Here is a 21,249-nt window from a genome sequence, read left to right on the forward strand (position 1 = left end):
ATACTTAGAAAGGGAAAGTGCTTGCTCCTTCTGAATAGTTTATTTGGGGGCTTTTCAAAGATTTCTAAGTATGAGTAACAATAATATCTGGACTCCTTTTCAACATGCAAAAGGCACAAGGAAGTGAGACGTGATGGGGCGGAATGTGCAGTGCTATGTGAAACACATGTTGAAATCTCTCCAGAGAGGCATGATGTGAATGGTGTCTCCAGAAACGTGGTATGGAAATATCTGCAAAGACACATATGAAACATGTGATGTGGGTGCTGTATCTCCAGAATGACACCTACCCAGCAGAGGACATGAAATAAACTTTGTAGAAGAGAATGCCCCAGCAGGGTCAGAAGGTGGCTTTCAAGGTGAGAGAATAATAGATGTCCTTTGTCAGAGGCTAGGCTGACCATTTAGCCTCTAAACAAGGGGTGGAGGAAGAGAAACAAGGAGGAATTGGGCAATCAGCAATGTGGTACCTCATGATCTACCTACTTCCCGGCACTGAGGACAGAATCAACCTTCTCAGAAAAGAATAGTGTATAGAGAGCTAAAAAGGACCTTGGAGACCATTATAGCATTGAGTGAAAGACACACTTAAGATTATGGGGAAAACATACCCAAAGGAATGTAGAAAATGGATATCCTCATGAAGCATCCCCAAGAAAGAAATAGACTACAACAGCTTTGGGGGAAAAAAAAAAAAAAAGTTTCATGGTGGTGATCTCAAAAGCTGTGGAGGCCATGTGTAGCAACAGAGTTACCTTTAGAGGCCTCCCCTGTGGCCCATCTACATTGTTTTGCAGGATTATCAGATTCCAGGGAAATAAGTCCATCAATTCTGAGGAAATAAAAGGTTGTAGTCTCAGAGCATCTGGACCCACTTGGCATTCTAGCTGGGAACAGATCAATTCTCAATTGTATTTTCATTTGAAAATATCTCTTTAGGGGTGGGAGTAGGAGAAGGGGTTAAAAAAAAAAAAAAAAAAAAAAGGAAGGAAGGGACTCGGCTTACCTCCCTGCTACCAGTGTCCCCTTCTCCAACTCAAGATCCCAGTGGATAGGGTTACCCAGAACTTACACTCAGTGAGGTGAACCAGTTTCTGTAATTCAGGCTCGAAAATTCAAATCAAAATCAAAGGCATTCCTTGTTGCGTTGTTTGGGTTATTTTTTCTCTTTTCTCCAGGTTTAATAGCTTCCTTGAGTCGTTGGTTACTTCTACTTCTAGACAACGGAATGTTTTCACATTGACAATAAACTCAGATTGGGGTAAGGGTGGGGGTAGGGAGAACTGTTTCAAGTTTTTATGAGACAGTTGAAGAGAGCTCATCGTGAATCACACAGCACAGAGACATAACAACCAAACACCAAACACAGCCCAGCTCTAGATGTATTTTTTCTTGAGGTACCAGTAAGCAAAGTATCCCATCCCTCCCAGGGAGCCCATAAGAAAGGATGCTCCAAAGAAGGATGGTGGTTTCCGCTTAACCAGCCGGAATGCATTGGGGATGACAGCAGAAAGTAGTGTGGTATGTATGTCCCCGAGGACTTTCCGGAAGGCAAAGCGTCTCTGGACCCTCTCAAAGAATGACTGCAGATTGGGCCGGCTGCCATCTTCCCAGTATTTTTTTGACAGTCCCAAGAATTTGAGGCGGTGTAAAGTGGCCCCCAGGAGAACATCAGCTAGTGTGAAGACACAGCCACAAAGCCATAGCTCACATTTCTGCCCTGTGGAATACAGGAAGCAAAATGGAGTTTAAAAAAATTAAATTCATACTTCCCTAGACACTAGAACAGTCTCTTTTAATGGTGGTATGATTCTCCCAGAGTCTTAGCTTCAGAACTTGACTGCTTCCTTTGATTCCCAGAATATTCTTTTTTTTCCCTTCCTGAGGCAGTTGGGGTTAAGTGACTTGTCCAGGGTCACACAGCTAGGAAGTGTTAAGTGTCTGAGGTCACATTTGAATTCAGGTCTTCCTGGCTTCAGGGCTGGTGTTCTATCCACTGTGCCACCTAGCTTCCCCTCCTAGAACATTCTTTATGTATCACACTCTTTGTGTAAGAGTCCTTCCAATAGTTTCCCATTTTCAAGTCCAAACCCCTTAGTCTGGCATTCGAAATACCTGATGGCCTGCCCAGATACTGACATCTATTACTGTCCTGTAGACCTCCATCTTGTCAGCCAAGCTAGTCTTCTCTTTGCTCCTTAAAATATAATATGTGCTTTCCTTTCTCTGAGGATTTGCTTACCTATGGTCCCTTTTCACTTGTCTAATCCTCCTTAACTATATATTCAAGACTTAATTCATTTTATAATTCTTACAGAAAACTCCCCAACTGATCCATCCTCATATTATCATTTTTTCCTCTGAATCCCTAGGACTGAGCATAATGATTTGATGCAGAGAGCAGTGGGATCAGGACCTCTGGACTTGAATCTCAGCTCCTACACTGCCCACTTCCATGGCCTTGGAAAACCGTGTAACTTCTTTTGTGACCCCAATTTCTCATCTGTACAATAAGGCAGCTGGTCCTACTGCCATCTAGACTATTTGGCACTAATACTAAAAGACTGATAATAATAGTAATATAATAATAGCTAAAATGCATATAGCCACTACCATGGGCAACAGGTGGCATAGTAGATAGAGCACCGACCTAATGTCAGAAAGACTTAAATTCAAATCTGGCCTCAGAAATTTACTAGAAACTTAAGAGGCAAGTCACTAAACTTTTTTGCCTCAGTTTCCTCATCTGTAAAGTGGGGATGATGATAATAGCACCTCTATTGTGACTATTGTGAGGATTAGATGAAATAATATTTGTAAAGTGCTTAACATAGTGCCTGCACATAAGTAGGTGTTATGTAAATGATAGCTATTATTGTTGTTCTGATGGTGGTGGTGATGATGATGATGATGATAATGATGATAATGGAGGATAACAAAGTGCTGGGGGAAAGGTATAGGAACCAGACTTAAATAGGAATATTGGAGCCAAAATGGGCCAGGAACATCAGGTATTGAACAGAAGCCAAATTGAGCCATCCTAGGTTGCTTCTCTGGATTAAATGTCTTCCACTCTATCTCATTGTTGCTGCTTATGGAGAAACAAATAAGCTTGATGACCTATTTCTGCATCTTACCTTAGAACCTGTCATTTTCTTTTTGTCCCTGCAACTTTCTGAAAATTCAGTTAAGAGAACTTGACTTAATTAAGGGGTGTGTATGCTCAATTCTTTATTTGTTATTTATGCTGATGGGGCATGTGATCACAAACATTTTGGAGAGTACTGAGCTAAATGATCTCTAAAGACATTGTAACACCAACATTCTAATGAGTTTCCTTGGGCTAGCTGTTCATTCATGCATTTATTCAATAAATATTTATCAAGCTTATAATGTGTCAGAGTATTATATTGTGCACTGGGCAGAAAACAATTTAGACACAATTCTTTAGAATCTCATAGGGTATAACTGTAACATATAATACTATATAAGTGCATTACAAACTTTGTGGGATCTGGGGGAAGTCTTTATGAGAGTATGCATTTGATTGCAAAAGGAAGGTTGAGTAGGGATTTTGCACTTGAAAAAAATGAAGGAGAGTTTTGCAGGCCCAGTGAAAGTGTGAGCAAAAGCACAGAGGGCCTATAGTGTGTATTCGGGAGACAGAGTAGAATGAATGGAAGACAATTATGTGATAAGACTGGAAAATTTTGGTAGTTCTACATTGTTTAGAGACTTGAAGAATAAGCAGAGGTCTTTGAACTTAGGAGGCAATAGAGAACCACTGAAAATTATTGATCAAAAGACTGACATGATCAGATAAGAAAAAGATTATTATTGCAGTTGATTGGAGAGAAGAAACATTGGAAGTAGGAACATCTGTTTGGATACTACTACATCAGTAGTATTAAGGACAAGTGTAAAGGGCTAGAACTGAGCAAGGGGAGAGTTGAAGCATTGCAGGGAAACAAGAGTTCAACTGAAATTATGCAACATGAATTTGGAGTGGGGGAGGTCAGCTTAGTTTTATGATTTTCTCTATTAATACCCTGCTGTAGAGGGTCCCAGTCAGTGGGGAAACTGGTTAAGGTATAAGACCCTTCAGCCCAGAGGGAATTTGCTGACAATGTCTGGTTCAGCTCCCCATCTCCCTCAAGGGCTCTCGGCCTTCCTGAGAAGTCAGGGGGTGGTGACAACCTGTGTGTGATTAAAGCAGAGTGATACCAGGTGGCAAATTACATACAATAGCAAGCTGTTTATGTGGTCCTACGGGCTCAGAGTTGTTTTTTGTTGTATTATAAAAAAGGGGAAAGCCCTTGAAATAAACGGACTCTATTTTCCCACCATCCTGGGGAATCCCACTTCATTACTTCTACACTAGGAAGGTATAATTTAATCACCCCAGTGTGAGGGCTCTAGAAAGCAATGACAAAAACATATGTTTTGTCACCCCAACTTGGGAGCTCCAGACGCAGGACATTTGGTGCCCAAACGTGGGGCTCTAGGTGAGTCCTATACAAATCAGCTTGATTGATGAGATCCGCCGAGTAGAGTGGAGAAGTCCCCATGACCCCGGAGGGTAAGTATAGAAATAGGCCAGCCAGAAGGATCGGTAAGGGCTAATCTAGTCACTTTCGTTTTTTGATTGAAATGAGGCAAGTACTAAGAAATGAGCCTCCCTATCTAAGGAAGTAAGAAGCAGGCTTAGCTAGCTTAGCAGAGAAGAGAGGTTTATTGGTAACTCAGAAGCAGATCACCTGGTTCTCAGATGCTCTGGAAAGCACATCTCTGTGGCTTTGTAAGAAGGAAAGTTTGGAGCCAGAGATGTGGAAGTTAGTGGGGGAACAACTAACTGAATACAATGGAGTAAGGAATCCCACAAGTTTTAAAAAGAGGAAAGATTTTAACGTGGGCAGTCAGACAAGGAAATATCAGGAGAAAAGCAAGCAGAAAGATAGTGTCCGTAGCCCTGGAGGGTACAGCATCTGGGGCAGAGCTAAGGAAGTCTTTTTGTTTGTTTGTTTGTTTGTTTGTTTTTAAACATTTTACTGATTTATTTTGCTTGTTACTGCTCTAGGAGATGTGCTGGGCACTGCCATTTGGGTGAAAAGAGAGTTAAGTATCTTAAGTTCTATAGCGGGTTAGGCAGAAAAGGAATTAAGTACCTTAAGTACCTTGCTTTTCACCTTCGCTCATTTAGGATATTCCCCATCTCCTGGCCCTACTCCCTCAACTCTGACTTTGTGGGTGGAGGAGGAGTGGGCGGGGCAGTAACATCAGCTGCTGCATTTGGTGCTGCCCCTTTGGGGTGGAATTTGGAGATGAAACTGGGGATTTTGCTCCTTTTTTAGAGTTAAAAAGGATCCCCATCAATCTATGGGGAAGAGACAGCTTACAACAGTTAGGAAACAATTAAGTACTTTGCGTTTTTAGATAGGGATGCAGTAGAAGGCCTGCCAGTACTCACCTGTTCCTATTCAATGGAAAATTAATACACTGGTATGGGTGGAACAGTGCTCCTTAATCAGTGAAAAATTCAGGCCTACTGATGTACATTCCTGAAATGCCATTTGGTGATATTTATCCAGATTTTGACTCCCAACAACAGATTCTGGGATAAAGATGCTCCTCCAAAAATAAAAGAGAGGGGGAGCCACATATTATCCTAGAGACCTTCTAAACTTAGCAATATATATTAAAACCTTTTTGATTTTTTTGATGGAGAGTCACTGGCTCTGGCAGACAGGTTTCATAACCCGCCAGAAGGGCAGTGTCCAGTGTGATTAGCTCCACTATCTTTAGGTGATGTCCAGGTGATATGGAGAGATCAGGAGAGCGGTGAATGGAAGGGACTAGATAGGTTAACTGCTTGGGGGAGAAGGTTTCCTTGTATCTCCACAGATGGAGAAGGAACTCAATGGGTGCCAACGAGCCAAATCCGCCTTGTCCATCAGAGAGAGAAAAACAATAGATCTTTGAAACAAAGGAGAAGACCCAAGAAACATTAAGTGGCTCCATTGCTGATTGTGCCCACCACTGAAGAAGCCTGGCAGTTAACCTTCTGTGTACTCATAAACATCAAAAATAATTCTCAGTAAGACTGAGGCAGGACTTCAAAACCTATAGGAATCATTGGATTCTTTGAAACATGAAGTGATGGACAATAGATTGCTTTTGGACTATTTCTTGGCTACTGAAGTTGTCGTATGTGTGGTTGTGAATTGAGTTATTTTTTACACCTTCCTTCTGGGACTCATGGAAATCTTTATGGCATTTTGTTTATTCATATTGTTTGTTATGTTACTACTTGCTTGTATGATATTACACCTTGCCTGTGTGATTTCTCCCATGGATTGAACTACTGGTATATATCTGCTTCAATTAAAACAAAAGAAAGGGTGAGATATAGAGGATCACAGTCAGTGGGGAAATTCTTGGTGAGGTATAAGACCCCAGCCCAGAGGGAACCTGCTGCCAATGTCTGCTTCAGCTCCACATCTCCCCCTAGGGTTCTCAGCCTTCCTGAGAAATCACGGGCTAGTAACAACCTGTGTATGATTGAAGCAGAATGATACCAGGTGGCAAACTACAGACAATAGCAAGTTGTTTATGTGGTCCTACGTACTCAGAGTTGTTTTTGTTACATTATATAAAGGGGAAAATCCTTGAAATAAGTGGACTTCATTTTTCTACCATCCTCAGGAGTCCTGCCTCATCACTTTTCCCCTAAGCAGGATATTTTAATCATCTGGTGTGGGGCTCTAGAGAGCAAGAGTATATTCTCATCCCAACTTGGAGGCTCTAAAAAACAGGACACAATACCCTGCAGCATTGAAGCAGGGGTAGAGACATTGGATTGTAAGGGTTACCCAGGAGAAGGATTTATACTCAATGCCCTCCAGCTACTATTGAGTAATCTCTCCCTTGTTTTTTTAAAAACTCTGACCTCTTACATACCTGGTCCAGGATCTTACTACCCTGTTAATTGAGACAAGTTTTTCCTTAAATATAATGGAAAACTCTTCTCCTTATGTGGAGAACCCATATTCAGAATGTCAATGACCATGGATAAATTATTTTCCATCTTTCCTGTAAGAAGTCTTCATTCTACTGAACAATAAACCTTGGTTGGCAGTTAGCCTGGGGTAGGTGCCCATGCTTAATTGATCAGTGTCTGGAGAGAATGAAGGAAGAAAAAGATGATGGATCCAAGAGGACTCAACAACTGGACCTACCCAGTCTCCAAAAAAAAAGACAACTAGATCTAAGTCTTAGGTTATTGATCTACATGGTTATAGTCACATCTGTTACATGGCTGAGAAGAATCTGCATCATCCTTCCCCCTCCCCTCTTGGAGATGTGTGCTGTATTACTACTAGACTAGAAAATGCAAATCCTATATTATAGCCTCTGTTTATTGTGTCACCTTGGATTTCTTATCCATACCAAGCTCCATTTTTCTCCCCTCTTCATTACTCTTATCAAGCCCTAATTCTTCTCTCCTCTTAATCATCTTACATTCATTTTGCATGACTGAAATAGTACAGGCAATTAATGTGATAGGAGAAATCATTGAGGGGAGGTCTAAGGATCATAGGTTCACAGATCTAAAACTAAAAGGAACCTAATAGTATATCGAATCTAACCGTCTTATTTGATAGACAAAGAAACTGAGGCCCTGAAAGACCAATTAATAAACATTTATTAAGCACCTACTGTGTTCCAGGCACTGTGTTAAGTGCCAAGAATATAAAAAGAGGCAAAAGATAATCCCTATCTTAAAGGAACTCACAACCATTGGGGGAGACCACAAGAACATATACGTAAACAAAAATCCTGTATGCAAAATAAATAGAAAATATTTAAGAGCCAGAAGGTACTAGAATTAAGAGAGTTTGAAGAAGGCTTATAGATGATGGAATTTTAAAGGTACTTAAAGGAATCCAGGGAAGCCAGTAAGTGGAGATGAAGAGGAAAAGCATTCCAGGGTTAGGGTTGTAATCTTCTATGTTCTAAGATCTTTTTCAGCCGGGTAGAATTCAGACTTGTGGTAGGAAATGTGTGAGTCTTTACAGGGTGTTGATCAGGGCAATGGAATATGAAAATACTGTCTTAGAAAGATTTGGAAGACTATGCTAGATAGATGGAGAGAGAGTAGCAAGAGGACAAAGCTTTGAGAACCTTAGTGGAAAGAACTTAACATAGTATTTGAAAAATACACACATGTAGGCCTAAGCTGAAGGGAGCTCTAAGCCTGTTTTCTACGGGTTTAAGAAATCAGTGCTTTCTCTTTTCTATTTCCTCACCCCAACCCCATTTTCACATATCCTGCACTTACCTTCATATTCCAGCTTCCTTTTCTCCAGCTCAGCTTCAATTTGGTCCAGCACCATAGCCAGTTCCCCCAGGATTTTCTTCAGGTAATTGACATTGTCATGTTCCAGGATCTTGGCCTGAGGAGAATCAGAACTAAGATGAGAAAGGTGAACCAGGGAGGCTCCAAAGGACTGAGCTTCCCCATTCCCTGCATATTCCCAAAGCCCATTTCACGTGTCCTTATCTGGATTTGACCAAGTGACAGTAGGAGCTAAGAAAGTAGTATATGATAACAGAGACTTGGATTGAAAAAAAACAAAACAAAAAACCTGAGTTTCAGGTTTACTGTTTCTTACTAGTTATATAACCTTGGATAAATCTTGCTTACTTTGGCCTCAGTTTTCCATCTGAAAAATGAGAGAGTTGGATTAAATAATCTCTAAATTGGCGACTAAGTGGACAGAGCATTAGGATTAGAGTCAGGAAGACATGATGAGTTCATTCAAATACAATCTCAAACACTTTCTAGATGTGTGAGCCTGGACAAGTTCCTTAATCTTTGAATGCCTCATTTCCTTATCTGTAAAATGAGAATACTAGTAGTATCTACCTCCCAGGGACATTGAAGATTAAATGAAGTATTATAAAATATTTTGAAAACACTAGATAAATGCTAGCTATTGGGATTATGTGTTGCTCATAGGATCATAGACTTAGAACTAGAAGGAACTTTAGAAGTCATAATTTCCCCTCATTTGATACATAAATCATTGCTTACAGTCACACAACTAGCAAGTGTCTGAGGTGAGATTTCTTATTCTAAGTCCAGTGAGCTACTAACTTCACTATGCTAACTCACTTTCCCTTCAGTTCCTCAAAAATCCATGATTTTGCAATTGCTCCTTCCACAGACCCCAGCCATGCTATAGGAAACAATCTCATGAAATGCTGTGACCAAAAGCATTCACCTAGTGGCCAGCCTTCTGCTCATGAACCTCTCTGCATTATTTAGCTCTTGGATGACAGACACAAAGCCCATCAGTTGCCCATATGTAAAGCTTTTCCACATTGGGAGAACTTGTCTCTGCACATTTCTGCCATAAGCTTCAAGAACTCAAGATCACCTCCACAGTATGGTGAGCCATCTAAGAACAACTACAACACCTAGCTAACCCTTTAAGCCTTCAAAGCATTTTACAAATGTTATCTTTCTATGCTCACAAGCAACCTTGGAATGTAAGTGCTATTATCTCTATTTTACAGATGACTCAGGCAGAGGTAAAGTGACCTGCCTATGGTCACACAGGTAATCATCTGGAGCTGAATTTGAACTCAGGTCTCCTTGACTCTAGAACTAAAACTCTGTGCATTGTATCACCTGGCTGCCTTTAATAAATCCTGATGAAGATCTTAAGGAAGGCTTATCATCTGTACTTCCATGCTTTGATGATGAGAGATCAGATACCCCCACTCAGGTAGCTCATTACCTTCACAATCAAAAACTCCTAAAATGTTATAACTAAAAGTGATCTTAAAAACTAGAATAACAGAGCTAGAAGAGACTTTAGAACATAGAATATTAGAACTGGAAGCTCAGAAGTTACTTTGTAGAATCCCCCAACTTTACTAAAGAGAAAACATCTGGATAAAAGAAATCACTTGTCTAAGATCACACAACCTTTTACTGCCAGAAGTAATATGTATGCAAATTATCCTGACTCCCCCTTCCCAACAATATAGCCAGGAGCTTCATTTAGAGGGCCTCGGATTCATAGGAATCACTGATAATTTTTCAGAGGTTGAGGTCCCTCATTGCAGGATCTTCTTGGCCCAGATATTTCTTTCCCTCTAAAAACACAGCAGAATGATGTGTGAATGTGCATGTGACCATGCAAATTCGTGCACACTTGAGTGCTGGGGACACTTCAAGCAACTCACCATGAGTTTCTTCTGTTTGGAAAGATAGGGCTCTGAGAGTTGAGGCTCTTCTTCATGGTCCAGTTTCATTAGGTCAGTGCTGGCATTAGCCAAGTGTCCTAGGAAAAAAAGGCAAAGCAGATTCTGTCCCCTCACTCCCTCCTGCAACACCCTTGCAGATAATACGAATTACCCACATTTTAGGAGTCATTTTTAAGGCTTAAAAAGAGATTATGTTACATTATCTCTAAGAAGCAGGTAGCCCAGGTATGTTTGTTTCCATTTTACAGAAGAGGAAATGGAGGTACACAGAAAGAACATGATGTAAGTGAACAAATTGGGGACAATTAGCCTGATGAAGACCCAGAAGGAATATGACTGTTGTCTTCCAGTATTTGAAGGTCTGGTAGGGAAGACCTAAAGGGCAGACACAGAGGGAAGTTACAAAAAGGCAGGTTTGGGGCTTCTTCAGAGTTGTCTGGAATACTAATGGCTGCTTTAGGAAGCAGTGGGAGGGATTCTAGGTGACTTCCAATGACTTTTCTAGTTTGGAGATTCTGTGATGTCATGACTTGTCCAAGCTCACAAATATATTTAATCTAGATGATCTGGAAAGTGATTCCATGCCTGGGTCCCATATCTACTCTTTGGATGATTTCCTTAATTTTTTTTGCTACCCAGATAGTAACCCAGCCATGCTGTAGGAAACGGCTTCATGAGATGCTGTGGCCAAAAGCATTCACCTGGTGGCCAGTCTTGTGCTCGTGAGCATCTCTGCACTATGTAGCCCTTGGGTGACACTCACAATGTCTGTCTCTTGCCCTTATGTAAAGCTTTTCCATGTTGGGAGGACCAGCCTGTTTTTGCACATCACTGCCATGGCCTTCAACTCAAGATCCTCTCCACACCTCTCGGGAGATATAGTAATGCTAGCTAATACTTTTATAGCACTTACTATGTGCTAGGCATGGTGCTAAATGCTTTATAATTATTTTCTCTGACTTTCACAACAAATCCAGAAAGCAGGGGTTATTATTGTCTCCATTTCACATGTGAAATAGACAAATAGAATGAAGTGTCTTGGCCAGGGTCCCAAGCTGGTAAGTCTGAGGCCAGACTTGGTTCTCATGCCTCCAGCCTTGGTGCCCTCTCTGCTGTTCCTCCTAGCTGCCCACTATGTCTACACAGAAGGTGTCCTCCCTGGTCCTCATAGGTTGCTCAGTGTGACTGCCTGGGCAATAGGTATAGGGAGAACTATGCTGGATGACTTAGGGTCAGGAAAGCTAGCTTTACATCCTGGAACCCAGCTGTGCGACTCTGGCAAGTCCCTGGACCTCTGATCCAAAGTTTCCTTGATGTTCTCTATGATGTGAACACTTCCTTCACTGGTGGAGAATGCAGCCTGTGTAAAGTCCTATTATACATATGAGTTATAATAGATAACAGGAGTAATAATTATAATAGAAACAAAGAACAAAATCCCTTCACATCCCAGAACCCATTGGAGATTCCATAGTATTTCATAATAGAGCTTTTCTAATTAAGAGAAGAAATAACAGAAAGCAGACTTGGCTCTGATCATGTTCTCCACTCTTGCTCCCATATACAGATATGCGCTAACTTCTTTCTACTTCTCCTTCTAACCTTCAGAAGAACCCACTGAAACCCCATTATTCCAACTTCTCACTCACTAGACACAGATCATTAGAGGGGAAGGCAGGGTGGAAGATTCTAGAATCAAAGAGACCTAAGAGATCAATTAGTTCAACTCCCTTAATTTACTGATGAGGAAATGGAGACCTAATGTGAGCAAGTGACTTCCTTAAGATTATGCAGGCAGGAAGTGCCAGGCTTGCATTTGTCCTGAGGTCCTCTGACTCAACTTCATGGAACTCAAAATGTCTTCCTAAGTGCTGCTCTCTGATGAGATGCAGACATCAGGTGAAGTGATTAAGTCAAATGCTCTCTTAAGCATCATTTCTTTATACCTCATTCCCATCTAGCTTGCAGTGGTTTATTTTATTCTGCCTCTGCTGGTTTTGCCCCCCATTCTCTTCTCGTATTAGCCAGAAGAAATCTTTTTCTCTGCTTCTCTCTGTCTCTCCTCACTCCCCTCCTTTTCCCTTCTTCCTTCCTCACTCAACCTCCCCTTCTTCATCCGAAGGACAGAGGAGACAGAACAGAAAGATTGCTGAGACTGAGAAAGAAGAGTAGGAAGAAGTAGGAGTCAGCATCACGAAGGGAGAGCAATTCTGGGGTAGGGAGACTAATGGATATACATAGTTACGGAGCCTGAAGGTATTTAATCATCTAGTCTGTTCCTCTTGTTTCCCTTTTATATATAGGGAAATTGAGACCCAGCAGGCTTAGTGACTTGTTTAGGATTATGGCAGTGGGGAGTAGTTTGGCTGGTATTCAAGCCCAGGTCCTCCAGGTCTAGTTCTCTGAGTCTCAGGGTGTAACAATGTGTCCCAGTCCAGGGTAGAGTAGGAAGGAGTGGTGAATAGGTAAACACTTAGACTGAAGAATATAAATTTGAGGACTCTCAACGTGTATTTGCAGGCAGCACTAACTGGAATGGGAGATTTAGGGAGGAGGAGCTTTCTATGGTAACCCTTCAAATTAGAGCCTTAGACAACTAAGTTTAGGTATCTCAGGATGTCCCTTGGGGGAGGGGCTGGGGGCCCTGGGGCTCTGAGGAAGGTCAGGCTTCCCTTGTTTTCTTAGCTTGGACTCACCCTACCCAGTCAGCTGCAGGCTCTAGGGAATACCTCCCCAGCTCCTGCTGCCTGGCTATATTAAGCTTCGTCAATGTTTCATGAATGTTTGAAGGTCAAGAGCAACATCTTCTCTTCCCTCAATCACTTGAGGTAGACACTGGCCCCCACTCAGGGCTACTCAGCACAGGTCTGGCAGGAGAGGAAAAAGAAAGGAAAACCATGGGGGAGGAAGGCTCCCTTTAGGCCTGTCCAATAATTGATTGGTAGTACCAAACTCCATCAGGCACCTGGCACTGTGGGTCTCAAGGTGACTGATCAGCTTCCATGGCTAAGGTGACCTGTCCTCCTCCTCAGTACCTGCTGCAAGGGGTGGGTTAGGCTGGGCTGGGCTACGTCACATCTTCTCTTGACTTCATATGTTCCACCTGGCTCTCCACAATTGGCCTTGGTAAAAGCAGCAGCAGATTTGATGGAGAGAGGAAGTGAGGAGGGAAATGGGAATGCGGCACAACACAGAGGGTCTGGCATTGGTTTGAGGAAGACACAGAATCTGAAATTGGGGAAAATGGGACAGAGAGCAGAGAAGTTTTTTAAAAGTACAATATAGAAAGAGGGAGAAAGGATCAGAGAGAGAAAGAAGGAGAAGAAATTGAGGGGTTGAAAAATGAAAGAAGAATAAAGAGAAATGGAGCAAAACTTGTCAGCAGAGAAGAGGAGGGGAATCAGAAAAAGTGAGAGTGGTAGGAAGGAAAAAGAAACAACCAGATGGAAAGAATTTTTGCTCAAACCGCTGGCTCCTCCTGCTGGTCTAGGTTTGCCTGGGCTGGCCACTTACTGCGAATCTCGGCCGTGGCATATTTAGGGATCATGGAGTCAGTGGTGAGTTCAGGGTGAAGGATGCAACCGTGGGTGTAGGCATCCATGGGGAGGGAATCCAGCAGCTCACGGTACTGCAGTACTCGGGCGTGAAGCAGGCTGCCAGTCTCGGGTATCAACTGGGCCACATGTTCTGGGATGGGAAAAGAGAAAAGAGGTAGGACTGGGTATGGGTCACAAAGATGGAGATTTCAGAATCCTCCTCTGATTCTGGATCAGAGGAGTGAGTATTACAGACCAGTGTGCATGTTTCTCAGTCCTGAGTCTAGATTTTTCCCCCCCTTCTACAAAATCCACTCCCTCTGAAATACAATCACTTTGTCCTTAGGAGTCCCCGTGGTATCAGCATCCCTCAGCATCAGAGTGGGAAAGCATTTCTACCATTTTATAAGGGAGAAAAATGAGACCCAGAGCAGGGAACTGGATTGTTCATGGGCACAGCAAATCATAGCAGATCTGGGACTTCTAAATTCCGGGCTAGAGCATCTCCCATCACATAGACAACTTTGCTTGTTTGTGAGCCTCTTACCCAGGTTGCCTTTGAGGAGTCTTTGTGCCAGAGATGACCAAAGGAGCTTCCCTCTGACATGCTCTTAGGTTTCAAGGGAGTCATAGCATTTAGAGTTACAGAGGTCAGAAAGCTAGAAAGAAATCTTCTGGTTCAGGAGCTCTTGACCTTTTTTTTTATACCTTAAGCTTCATGGACAGTCTGGTGAAGCCTAAGTACTCCTCAAAATAATGTTTTTAAACACACAAAATAAAATATATAGGATTACAAAGGAATATTGAAATACAGTTATTAAAATATGTATATTTTAAAATAAAATTCACTGACCCCACGTTAAGAATTCTAATCCAACCCTTGCATTTTGTCCAGTGTAGAAACTGAGGCCCAAAGGGGAAAAATGACTTTTTTTTTTTATAGGTACATAGATAGTAAGTGGCAGAAACCCTGATGTTATCCATATTCCTATGCCTGCTCCCAGCCTCCCATAGTGAATAGGTAACCATACCTCCAGTGAAAGTGCGTTCCACGTAGTCAATGATTTGGTCATAATCACTGATGATGTTGTCTCGGTGAATAATGACGGGTACTTCTTCCCCCAGGTTCAGGCGCATGAACCATGGTTCCTTGGGCTCACTCAGAGGCAGGCTGACATCCCGCTCATCACAGGGTAGCCCCTTCTCTGCAATCACCAGCCGTACCTGGGTGGGGGTTGGGGTGGAGGGGCTCAGAGGGGACAGGGGCATGGGAAGAGCCCGGACACACACAGGGGGGAACTCTGTTCAGGGGAGATGGGGGCATGTGGGGAGGGAGATAACACACAATAGGGTATAATACTGGTTTGGGGGATGCCAGCTGGGAGTAACCTGGCAGAGACCTAGGTCCCTAAGCATTCTGCTCCTCCTCCTGAGAGTGGACCTAATCAGCTACAAGGAGGGGTTCTCCACCATGTTCTATCTCAGAACAATAGAGCATGAGAGCTGGAAAGGACTTTAGAAATCATCTCATTCAGCCCTCTTATTTTACAGAGGAGGAAACAAAGATTAAAGAGGCTAAGTCCAAGACTGAATACTCATTAATCAGAGCCTGAATTCCTCCTATTTCATGCCAGGTAGGAGGAGGCTTGTTCTGTCTATAAGCCTGAATGTAAATGTCTGCCAGTGGCAGCACTCTGGGGCAGAGTGTGAACTGTGCGTGGGTGGAGAGCTGCTTTTCTCTAGGCAGACTGTCTCTTTGTGCTTCCACATGCACTTAGTGCATGAGACATAGTGCATATGTATACACATTTTAAAGCACGACATAAACACAAGCTATATATGATGCACATCTATGACTTTGTGTTTGTGTCTCTGTATCTAGAAGCCCAAAGAGTATAAAATAGCCTTACTCATTCTTTTCATTATTTTGCGTGGGGTATGGTGGTGAGGGCTGAGAGTTGGAGAAAAGCTTTTCTGAGTTCTTTCCCAGAATATTATTCAATCCTTTCCAATTTGACCCAATCTGTGTCTTCTTTTCCTCCCTGGTAGTCCCAACACCATTGGGCAGGAAAGAGGAACTTGGTATCCCCTTTAGAGGGTTATAGCATTAGATTTATATTCCATAGAAAAAGGAAACCCAAGCAATACACACAAATAAGTACCATAATTGGAAGAGACGGAAATGTCCTAAACCAGGGGTTAGGAATCCTGGATTCCATTCCTTGATATAGCTCATTGAGTCACTATATGATTCTAGGTTATCTCCTCACTTTCCCCAGGGCTTAAGCTTCTCTATCTGTGAAATGGTGTGGTTGGACTGAAGCTCTAATATTCTGTGCTTCATAATTTTTGTAGTAAAAAGGCCCAATGTTTGAACAGTATGTTACATCAATCATTCTACATCAATGACTTACTCCCTCTCAGAGAAGTAATTTCTTCATCACAAAATGAGGGAGTTGGCTAGATAGTCTTTAGCTTCCCTTGTAACTCTAAAATTCTTTGCTTGTCTCATTAGATTTTTGGAAGTAAGGGAAGTTGGGGGGGTGGAAGGGAGAAGTAGCTACTGATGTTTTATTTCAAGAGAATGACTTAGGGTAAATGTTGTTATAGGTGTGAGATTTCAGCTATCAAGGAGAATTACTTTTTTGTGAGTCAAAGCAGGTGGGAAGTCTAACTGGGAGTGAGGAAAAGTCATAAGATTCATCTAATTAGCCTTAAATAGAAATTAGAGGAGCTTTTGTCAGGAATTTCTATCCCTAGATACTATCCTATTGAAGTGGAAAGAGCACTGGACTATGACTTAGAAGATCTAGGTTATAGGATCTGCTCTGCCATTACTACCTACATGACCTTGGACAAGCCTCTTCTTTGGGGGCTTCAGTTTCCCCAACGTAAAATGAGAGGATTGAACAAGATTATGGTTAAACTCTGTCAACTCTAAATTCCTCCATAACTTGGTTTCTTCCTATCTCTCCAATCTTCTTACTCCTTATATCCTCAACCCAATCCCACATACTCTGCTCTCCGGTGATAATGATCTCCTTGTGTTCTTTATACTAGATGCTTCAGACATTTTCTCTTGATTCCCATTTCTCAACTTCAGGAACTTTCTTTTACTGTCTTTATTGCCTTAAGCACCCTTTTTCTTCATCTTATTTCACTAACATCTTTGGCTTCTTTCAAGTCACAGTTAAAATCCCATCTTTTCCTCATCCTCTGTGGATTATCTCCAATATATCTTGTTTATAGCTTGTTTATTCATAATGCTAGTATATTATTAATTCTTTCCCCCCATTAGACCATTAGTTCCTTGAGCTCAAGATCTGTAAATTGCCTTGTTTTGTATTCTCAGCATCTCAAATGCTACCTGTGCATAATAGGAATTTAACTTATGCTTATTTATAGACTGCTCTGAGTTCTAAAAAACACATCTAGCTCTTATTCAACTCAACAAGCATTTATTAAGCACCTACTGTGTTTAAGGCCCTTGGGATACAAATAATTCCATCTCACATTCTGTGTTTTATATTCTGAGATCTTTTCCAGTTAAAGCATTGTATGATTTCATGACCAGCATTCTAGATAGTCTCCACTATTAGTGACTCATTCCTTTGGCTTAAGCATCATTCTCTCCAGGATCCTCTGGCAAGCTGTAAATTCTTCCTACCCTTACTCCAGGGAGAGAATATTCATTTGTTGACTATTTAGAGTAACTGTATGCTTCATATTCTTTTTTTTTGTTTAAGGAAAGTTCACCTGAAAGCATTGGGTATCCAAAATGACAATATATCACACATCTGTAGTAAGGATTAGTTTATACCTCAGTGCAGTGTTCTTATGGGCTTTGAAGACTGCCCAGCCCTTTGAAGAGGCCCCATTTAAAGTAAAAAAAAAAATTATTGGTGAATGGTTAGAAAGACTTCAAACCATTATTAACCTTATGCCCTGGTGACATTAGAAAAATTACATTTTAGAGCTTGAAAAGTCTTTAGAGAAGATTTAGTCAAACCTCCTTATGTTTACAAATTAGGAAATTGAGGCCCAGAGAGGCCCACTGATTTATTCAAGGTCAACAGCTACCAGAGGCATAGCCAGGATTTAAATTTCTGTACCTCATGCCATTCCTCAGCCGCCTCTTCACATTAATAATGCTTTTAAACAATGACAGTTGGTTCTGAAATGAGACAATCCAGGCATTGAAAAGGCAAGGGAACTCCAAGGTAGGATCCCTGATCACTGAATATTTTATAGCTGAGGGTTAGGGCTAGGGCCAACTTAAGGGCTGGTCATTCAGGAGGGAAAATATCTGTAGGGACACAAAGACTTAAAGAAATTGAGGGGCTCTTTAGGGGATTGGAGTCTATAGGAACTGACACTTGTTAGAGTTCACCATTTCCCACTTGCAAGGTCAGCGTTAAGGGGTCTTAGCTCCTCTCTGCCAAGCCTGGCCAGTGTCCCTGTCCATGGTGCTGAACATAAGGATTTTCCCCCCCCTTCTACTTTGCCTCCTACCACTCCCTGGGGCCTGACTCCCAGACAGCAACTGATTGTCTTGTTGTTCTGTCTTTTCAGTCAGGCCAGACCCTTGGTGACTCTGCTGGGGGCTTTCTTGGCAAAGATCAAGAGTAGGGAGGATTTCAAGTCCTGCCTTCATAGAATCATACTGAGTTACAGTCTCTCCCCAACCCAGTTCCAATTCTTAAGAGAAATAGTTACTTAAAAGAACATGGAGAAAGAATAAGATATAATGGAAAGAGCAGCATACTAGAGTCAAGAGATCTGGGTTCTGGTTCTGGCCCTACCATTAACCTGCTCTATATATAGGAGAAAGAAAGGGAGGGAGGTAGAGGTGGGAGTTGGATTTCTAAGATCCTTAATAGTTGTGCAATTTTATACTCTCCTTCTCTCATTGTTTTCACCTCCAGGGCTGAAAGGTGGCTCTTGTGGTAGTAATTCAATTTCTTTTTCCTCTGTCTCTCTAACCATTCCCAGGACCTGTGAACCCCAAAGTTCTGGCCCCTGGATTTCACCCAGGAAGTTGTTGTCACTGAAGCTCATTTGCTTAGAAGACCCAAAGGGTTAATGAATCATTTAAGGGTGTCCTGTGTCTTTAAATGTGCCTGCCTAGCTCTGAAAGGGCCCAGCAGGCTCCAAGGAGCTGTGACAATCTGAGAAGGGTGGGGAAAATGTAGAGAGGGGTTAACTCTTTCCTTCCCAGTATGAAAACAGGCTGGGTGGGAAGAAGAGTAGTGTGGGACTGGGTAGAGATACTGGCTGCAACTCCATGTTCTAGGTGCTTTAGGGCACAAAATAGTTGTATCCCAGAGCAACCCCTCTTCTAAAGCCAAGGTTCATCAGAGGACCTAAGTACTGAAAGGAATCTCAGAATCCAGCTTCTTTACTTTTCTGAGGCTCAGAGATGGGAAGTGACTTGCCTAAGGTCACAGAGATAGTAAATAGCAGAGCTGAGATTCTAATCTGTACTTTCAAACCCAAAATCTCATTCTTAAAAACATCACAAAAACCAAAAACTATTTCATGCTACTTTCAGAACCCAGATGACTTGGAATCCAGTGGTTTGAGAACTGAGTAGGTACAGGGAAGGCTGAGCTGAGTGAGTGGGGAGGACAAGCCTTCTGAACTGAAGAAAGATGACAGAGTGAAGTGCTTAACTCCTCCTCACCCAACACTGGAATTAAGGAGACTTTGGTTCCAATTCTAGCTGTGACACCAATTCATTACATGACCCTGGAGAAGTCATTTTGCTAAGTCTTAGGTTCTTCATTTGTAAAGTGAGGGGGTTGAACTAAATGGTTTCTGAGAAATCCTGTGACTCAAAAATCTGTGAAATCAGGGTGCTTTAAAGTCACAGCTACTCACTCCATCCCCCCCTCCACCACCCCCACCCCCCCATCTCCAGCTTTGTGGAAAAAGGTTGGAACTAGCTCAGTTGGGCTGGGTTGGGTTGGGCTGCAGTGTCTGGGACAAAGGATTTATAGGGTTGATATATCAGGTCTGGGAAAATGGTAGTTTCTCTCAGAAGCCCTTCCTTCCTCTCTTCCTTCTAACAGCAGCTTTCTTTGCTATTTTCTTTGTCTACACTTGTATGTTCAACCCTCTCCCTCCCCTCCCCCCTCCCTCCATTCTTAGCTTCTCCTTGGGAACCAGAAGAGATGAGCAGGTCTCTCCCAACGGGGAGTTGGGTGGGTAGGTGAGTGGGTAGGGGACAGCTACCACCTCCACCCGGAACCCTCACCTGCAACTGTCACCTGCCAAGAAAGCCAGGCTAGCTGCAGGCTAGGGCTGGAGTACCCCAGGGAAACCCATGGTGCTGAGTGCTCCTTGGGGATGAGGAGAAGGAAGCCTCGCCTACTCCGACACTCCTCCCCCCACCAAGCTCGGGTCCCATACCATCCCAGAGCCCCTGATCCAGAAGGCTAGAATCCCGGGGTTCTGGGTTCCCCACTCCCCCTGCCCTCCAGAGCCTGCTTCCTGCATGTACCTTCTGGGAGCTGAAGGACTGAGTCCAGTGGTAGAGAACCAGGCTCTCCTTGGCCCACTGGGAAGGGTCAGCTGCCTCCTGGCCCTCCGAGGCCTCCGGAGCCTTCCCTGCATCACTCTCCAGTGCTGAAATGGGCCACCAGCTACACTTGGTGGGAGTCAGGTTGTTCGGCGTCGCCATGACAGGCTGAGCTCGGAAGGAAAGGGGAAGGAGGCTTCCTAGTGGTGGCAGTAGCAGCAGCAGCAGCAGCAGCACTCACGGAGCATCACATGGCCTCTCCAAAGCCTCTGTTGTCACTGGGGCTCCAGGCTGGAATCTCATTACTCATCGGGGGGCTCCGGAGGAACAGGCAGGGAGCTTTCCCCTGCCCCACCCTGGAGGGGAATGACTATGGCTATTGGGTCACTGCAGAATTCCACTCTGCTCTAGCCCAAGCCCGGAGCTGGCCCTGGCAGTTTAGCAAGACATCTGAGAATCCCTGGGGTGACAAGGAATTTGACTTATGATGGAGAGATCATCCCGCCCACTGGGGAAGGGACTTTCACCTCTTCAGTCTAGGGCACGATGGAGAGATATCGCAGCCCTGGGCTTGAAGACCTGATTTAAGTTCTGGCTGTACGAATTACTTACTCTGTGACCTTGAGCAAGTTATCCGATTTTTCTGAGCCTTGGCTTTCTCATCTGTAAAATGGGACTTTTTCAGCATTAACCTTGTATATCCTAAGGATCCTTTACTTCTGATAGTCTGTTATCCAGTTCCTTTTAGTTTTTACACGCTATGATTCTGAGAGGGCCAGACTGATGTACAGGTGGCATAAGGGGTTACCTGATGATTGAATTTGAATATCAGCTAGAGAGTACTTCTCATCCCCCAAATCTCCTCCAACTTAGCGAGGCAGCAAGGTTTAGCAAGAACATTGGCAATGGCATAAAAAG

At 42.9% G+C, this 21,249-nt stretch overlaps 1 protein-coding gene across 2 annotated transcripts; it reads right to left on the minus strand.

Annotated features, from left to right (window-relative positions):
* Nucleotides 1-1,364: 1,364 nt before the first annotated feature.
* On the minus strand, nt 1,365-20,568 carry GDAP1L1 (ganglioside induced differentiation associated protein 1 like 1). 2 transcript variants are annotated; one of them, XM_074288533.1, is made up of 7 exons: nt 20,314-20,531; nt 20,062; nt 14,843-15,110; nt 13,789-13,962; nt 10,255-10,352; nt 8,339-8,453; nt 1,365-1,720 (listed from the first exon to the last, which is right to left on the minus strand). In XM_074288533.1, the coding sequence occupies exons 1-7, from the start codon at nt 20,424-20,426 to the stop codon at nt 1,377-1,379; spliced, it is 1,113 nt and encodes a 370-aa protein (XP_074144634.1). In that variant the 5' UTR covers nt 20,427-20,531; the 3' UTR covers nt 1,365-1,376. The 2 variants fall into 2 exon arrangements, with proteins under 2 accessions (XP_074144634.1, XP_074144633.1); XM_074288532.1 differs by lacking the exon at nt 20,062 and having other exon boundaries at nt 14,843-15,035; nt 20,314-20,568.
* Between the last annotated feature and the right edge of the window lie 681 nt (nt 20,569-21,249).

The sequence above is a fragment of the Sminthopsis crassicaudata genome, chromosome 2 (genome assembly GCF_048593235.1).
Source record: "Sminthopsis crassicaudata isolate SCR6 chromosome 2, ASM4859323v1, whole genome shotgun sequence".
Classification (NCBI taxonomy): Eukaryota; Metazoa; Chordata; class Mammalia; order Dasyuromorphia; family Dasyuridae; genus Sminthopsis; species Sminthopsis crassicaudata.

Bases quoted from the DNA above. Each gene is read 5' to 3' on its own strand.
- GDAP1L1 (XM_074288533.1), bottom strand. From the start codon at position 20,426: ATGCAGGGAAGGCTCCGGAGGCCTCGGAGGGCCAGGAGGCAGCTGACC. The intron at 13,963-14,842 runs GTATGGTTACCT...TTCCCATCCCAG, and splicing joins GGAACGCACTTTCACTGGAG to AACATGTGGCCCAGTTGATA. The intron at 1,721-8,338 runs GTAAGTGCAGGA...TGTATTCCACAG, and splicing joins AAGGAAGCTGGAATATGAAG to GGCAGAAATGTGAGCTATGG.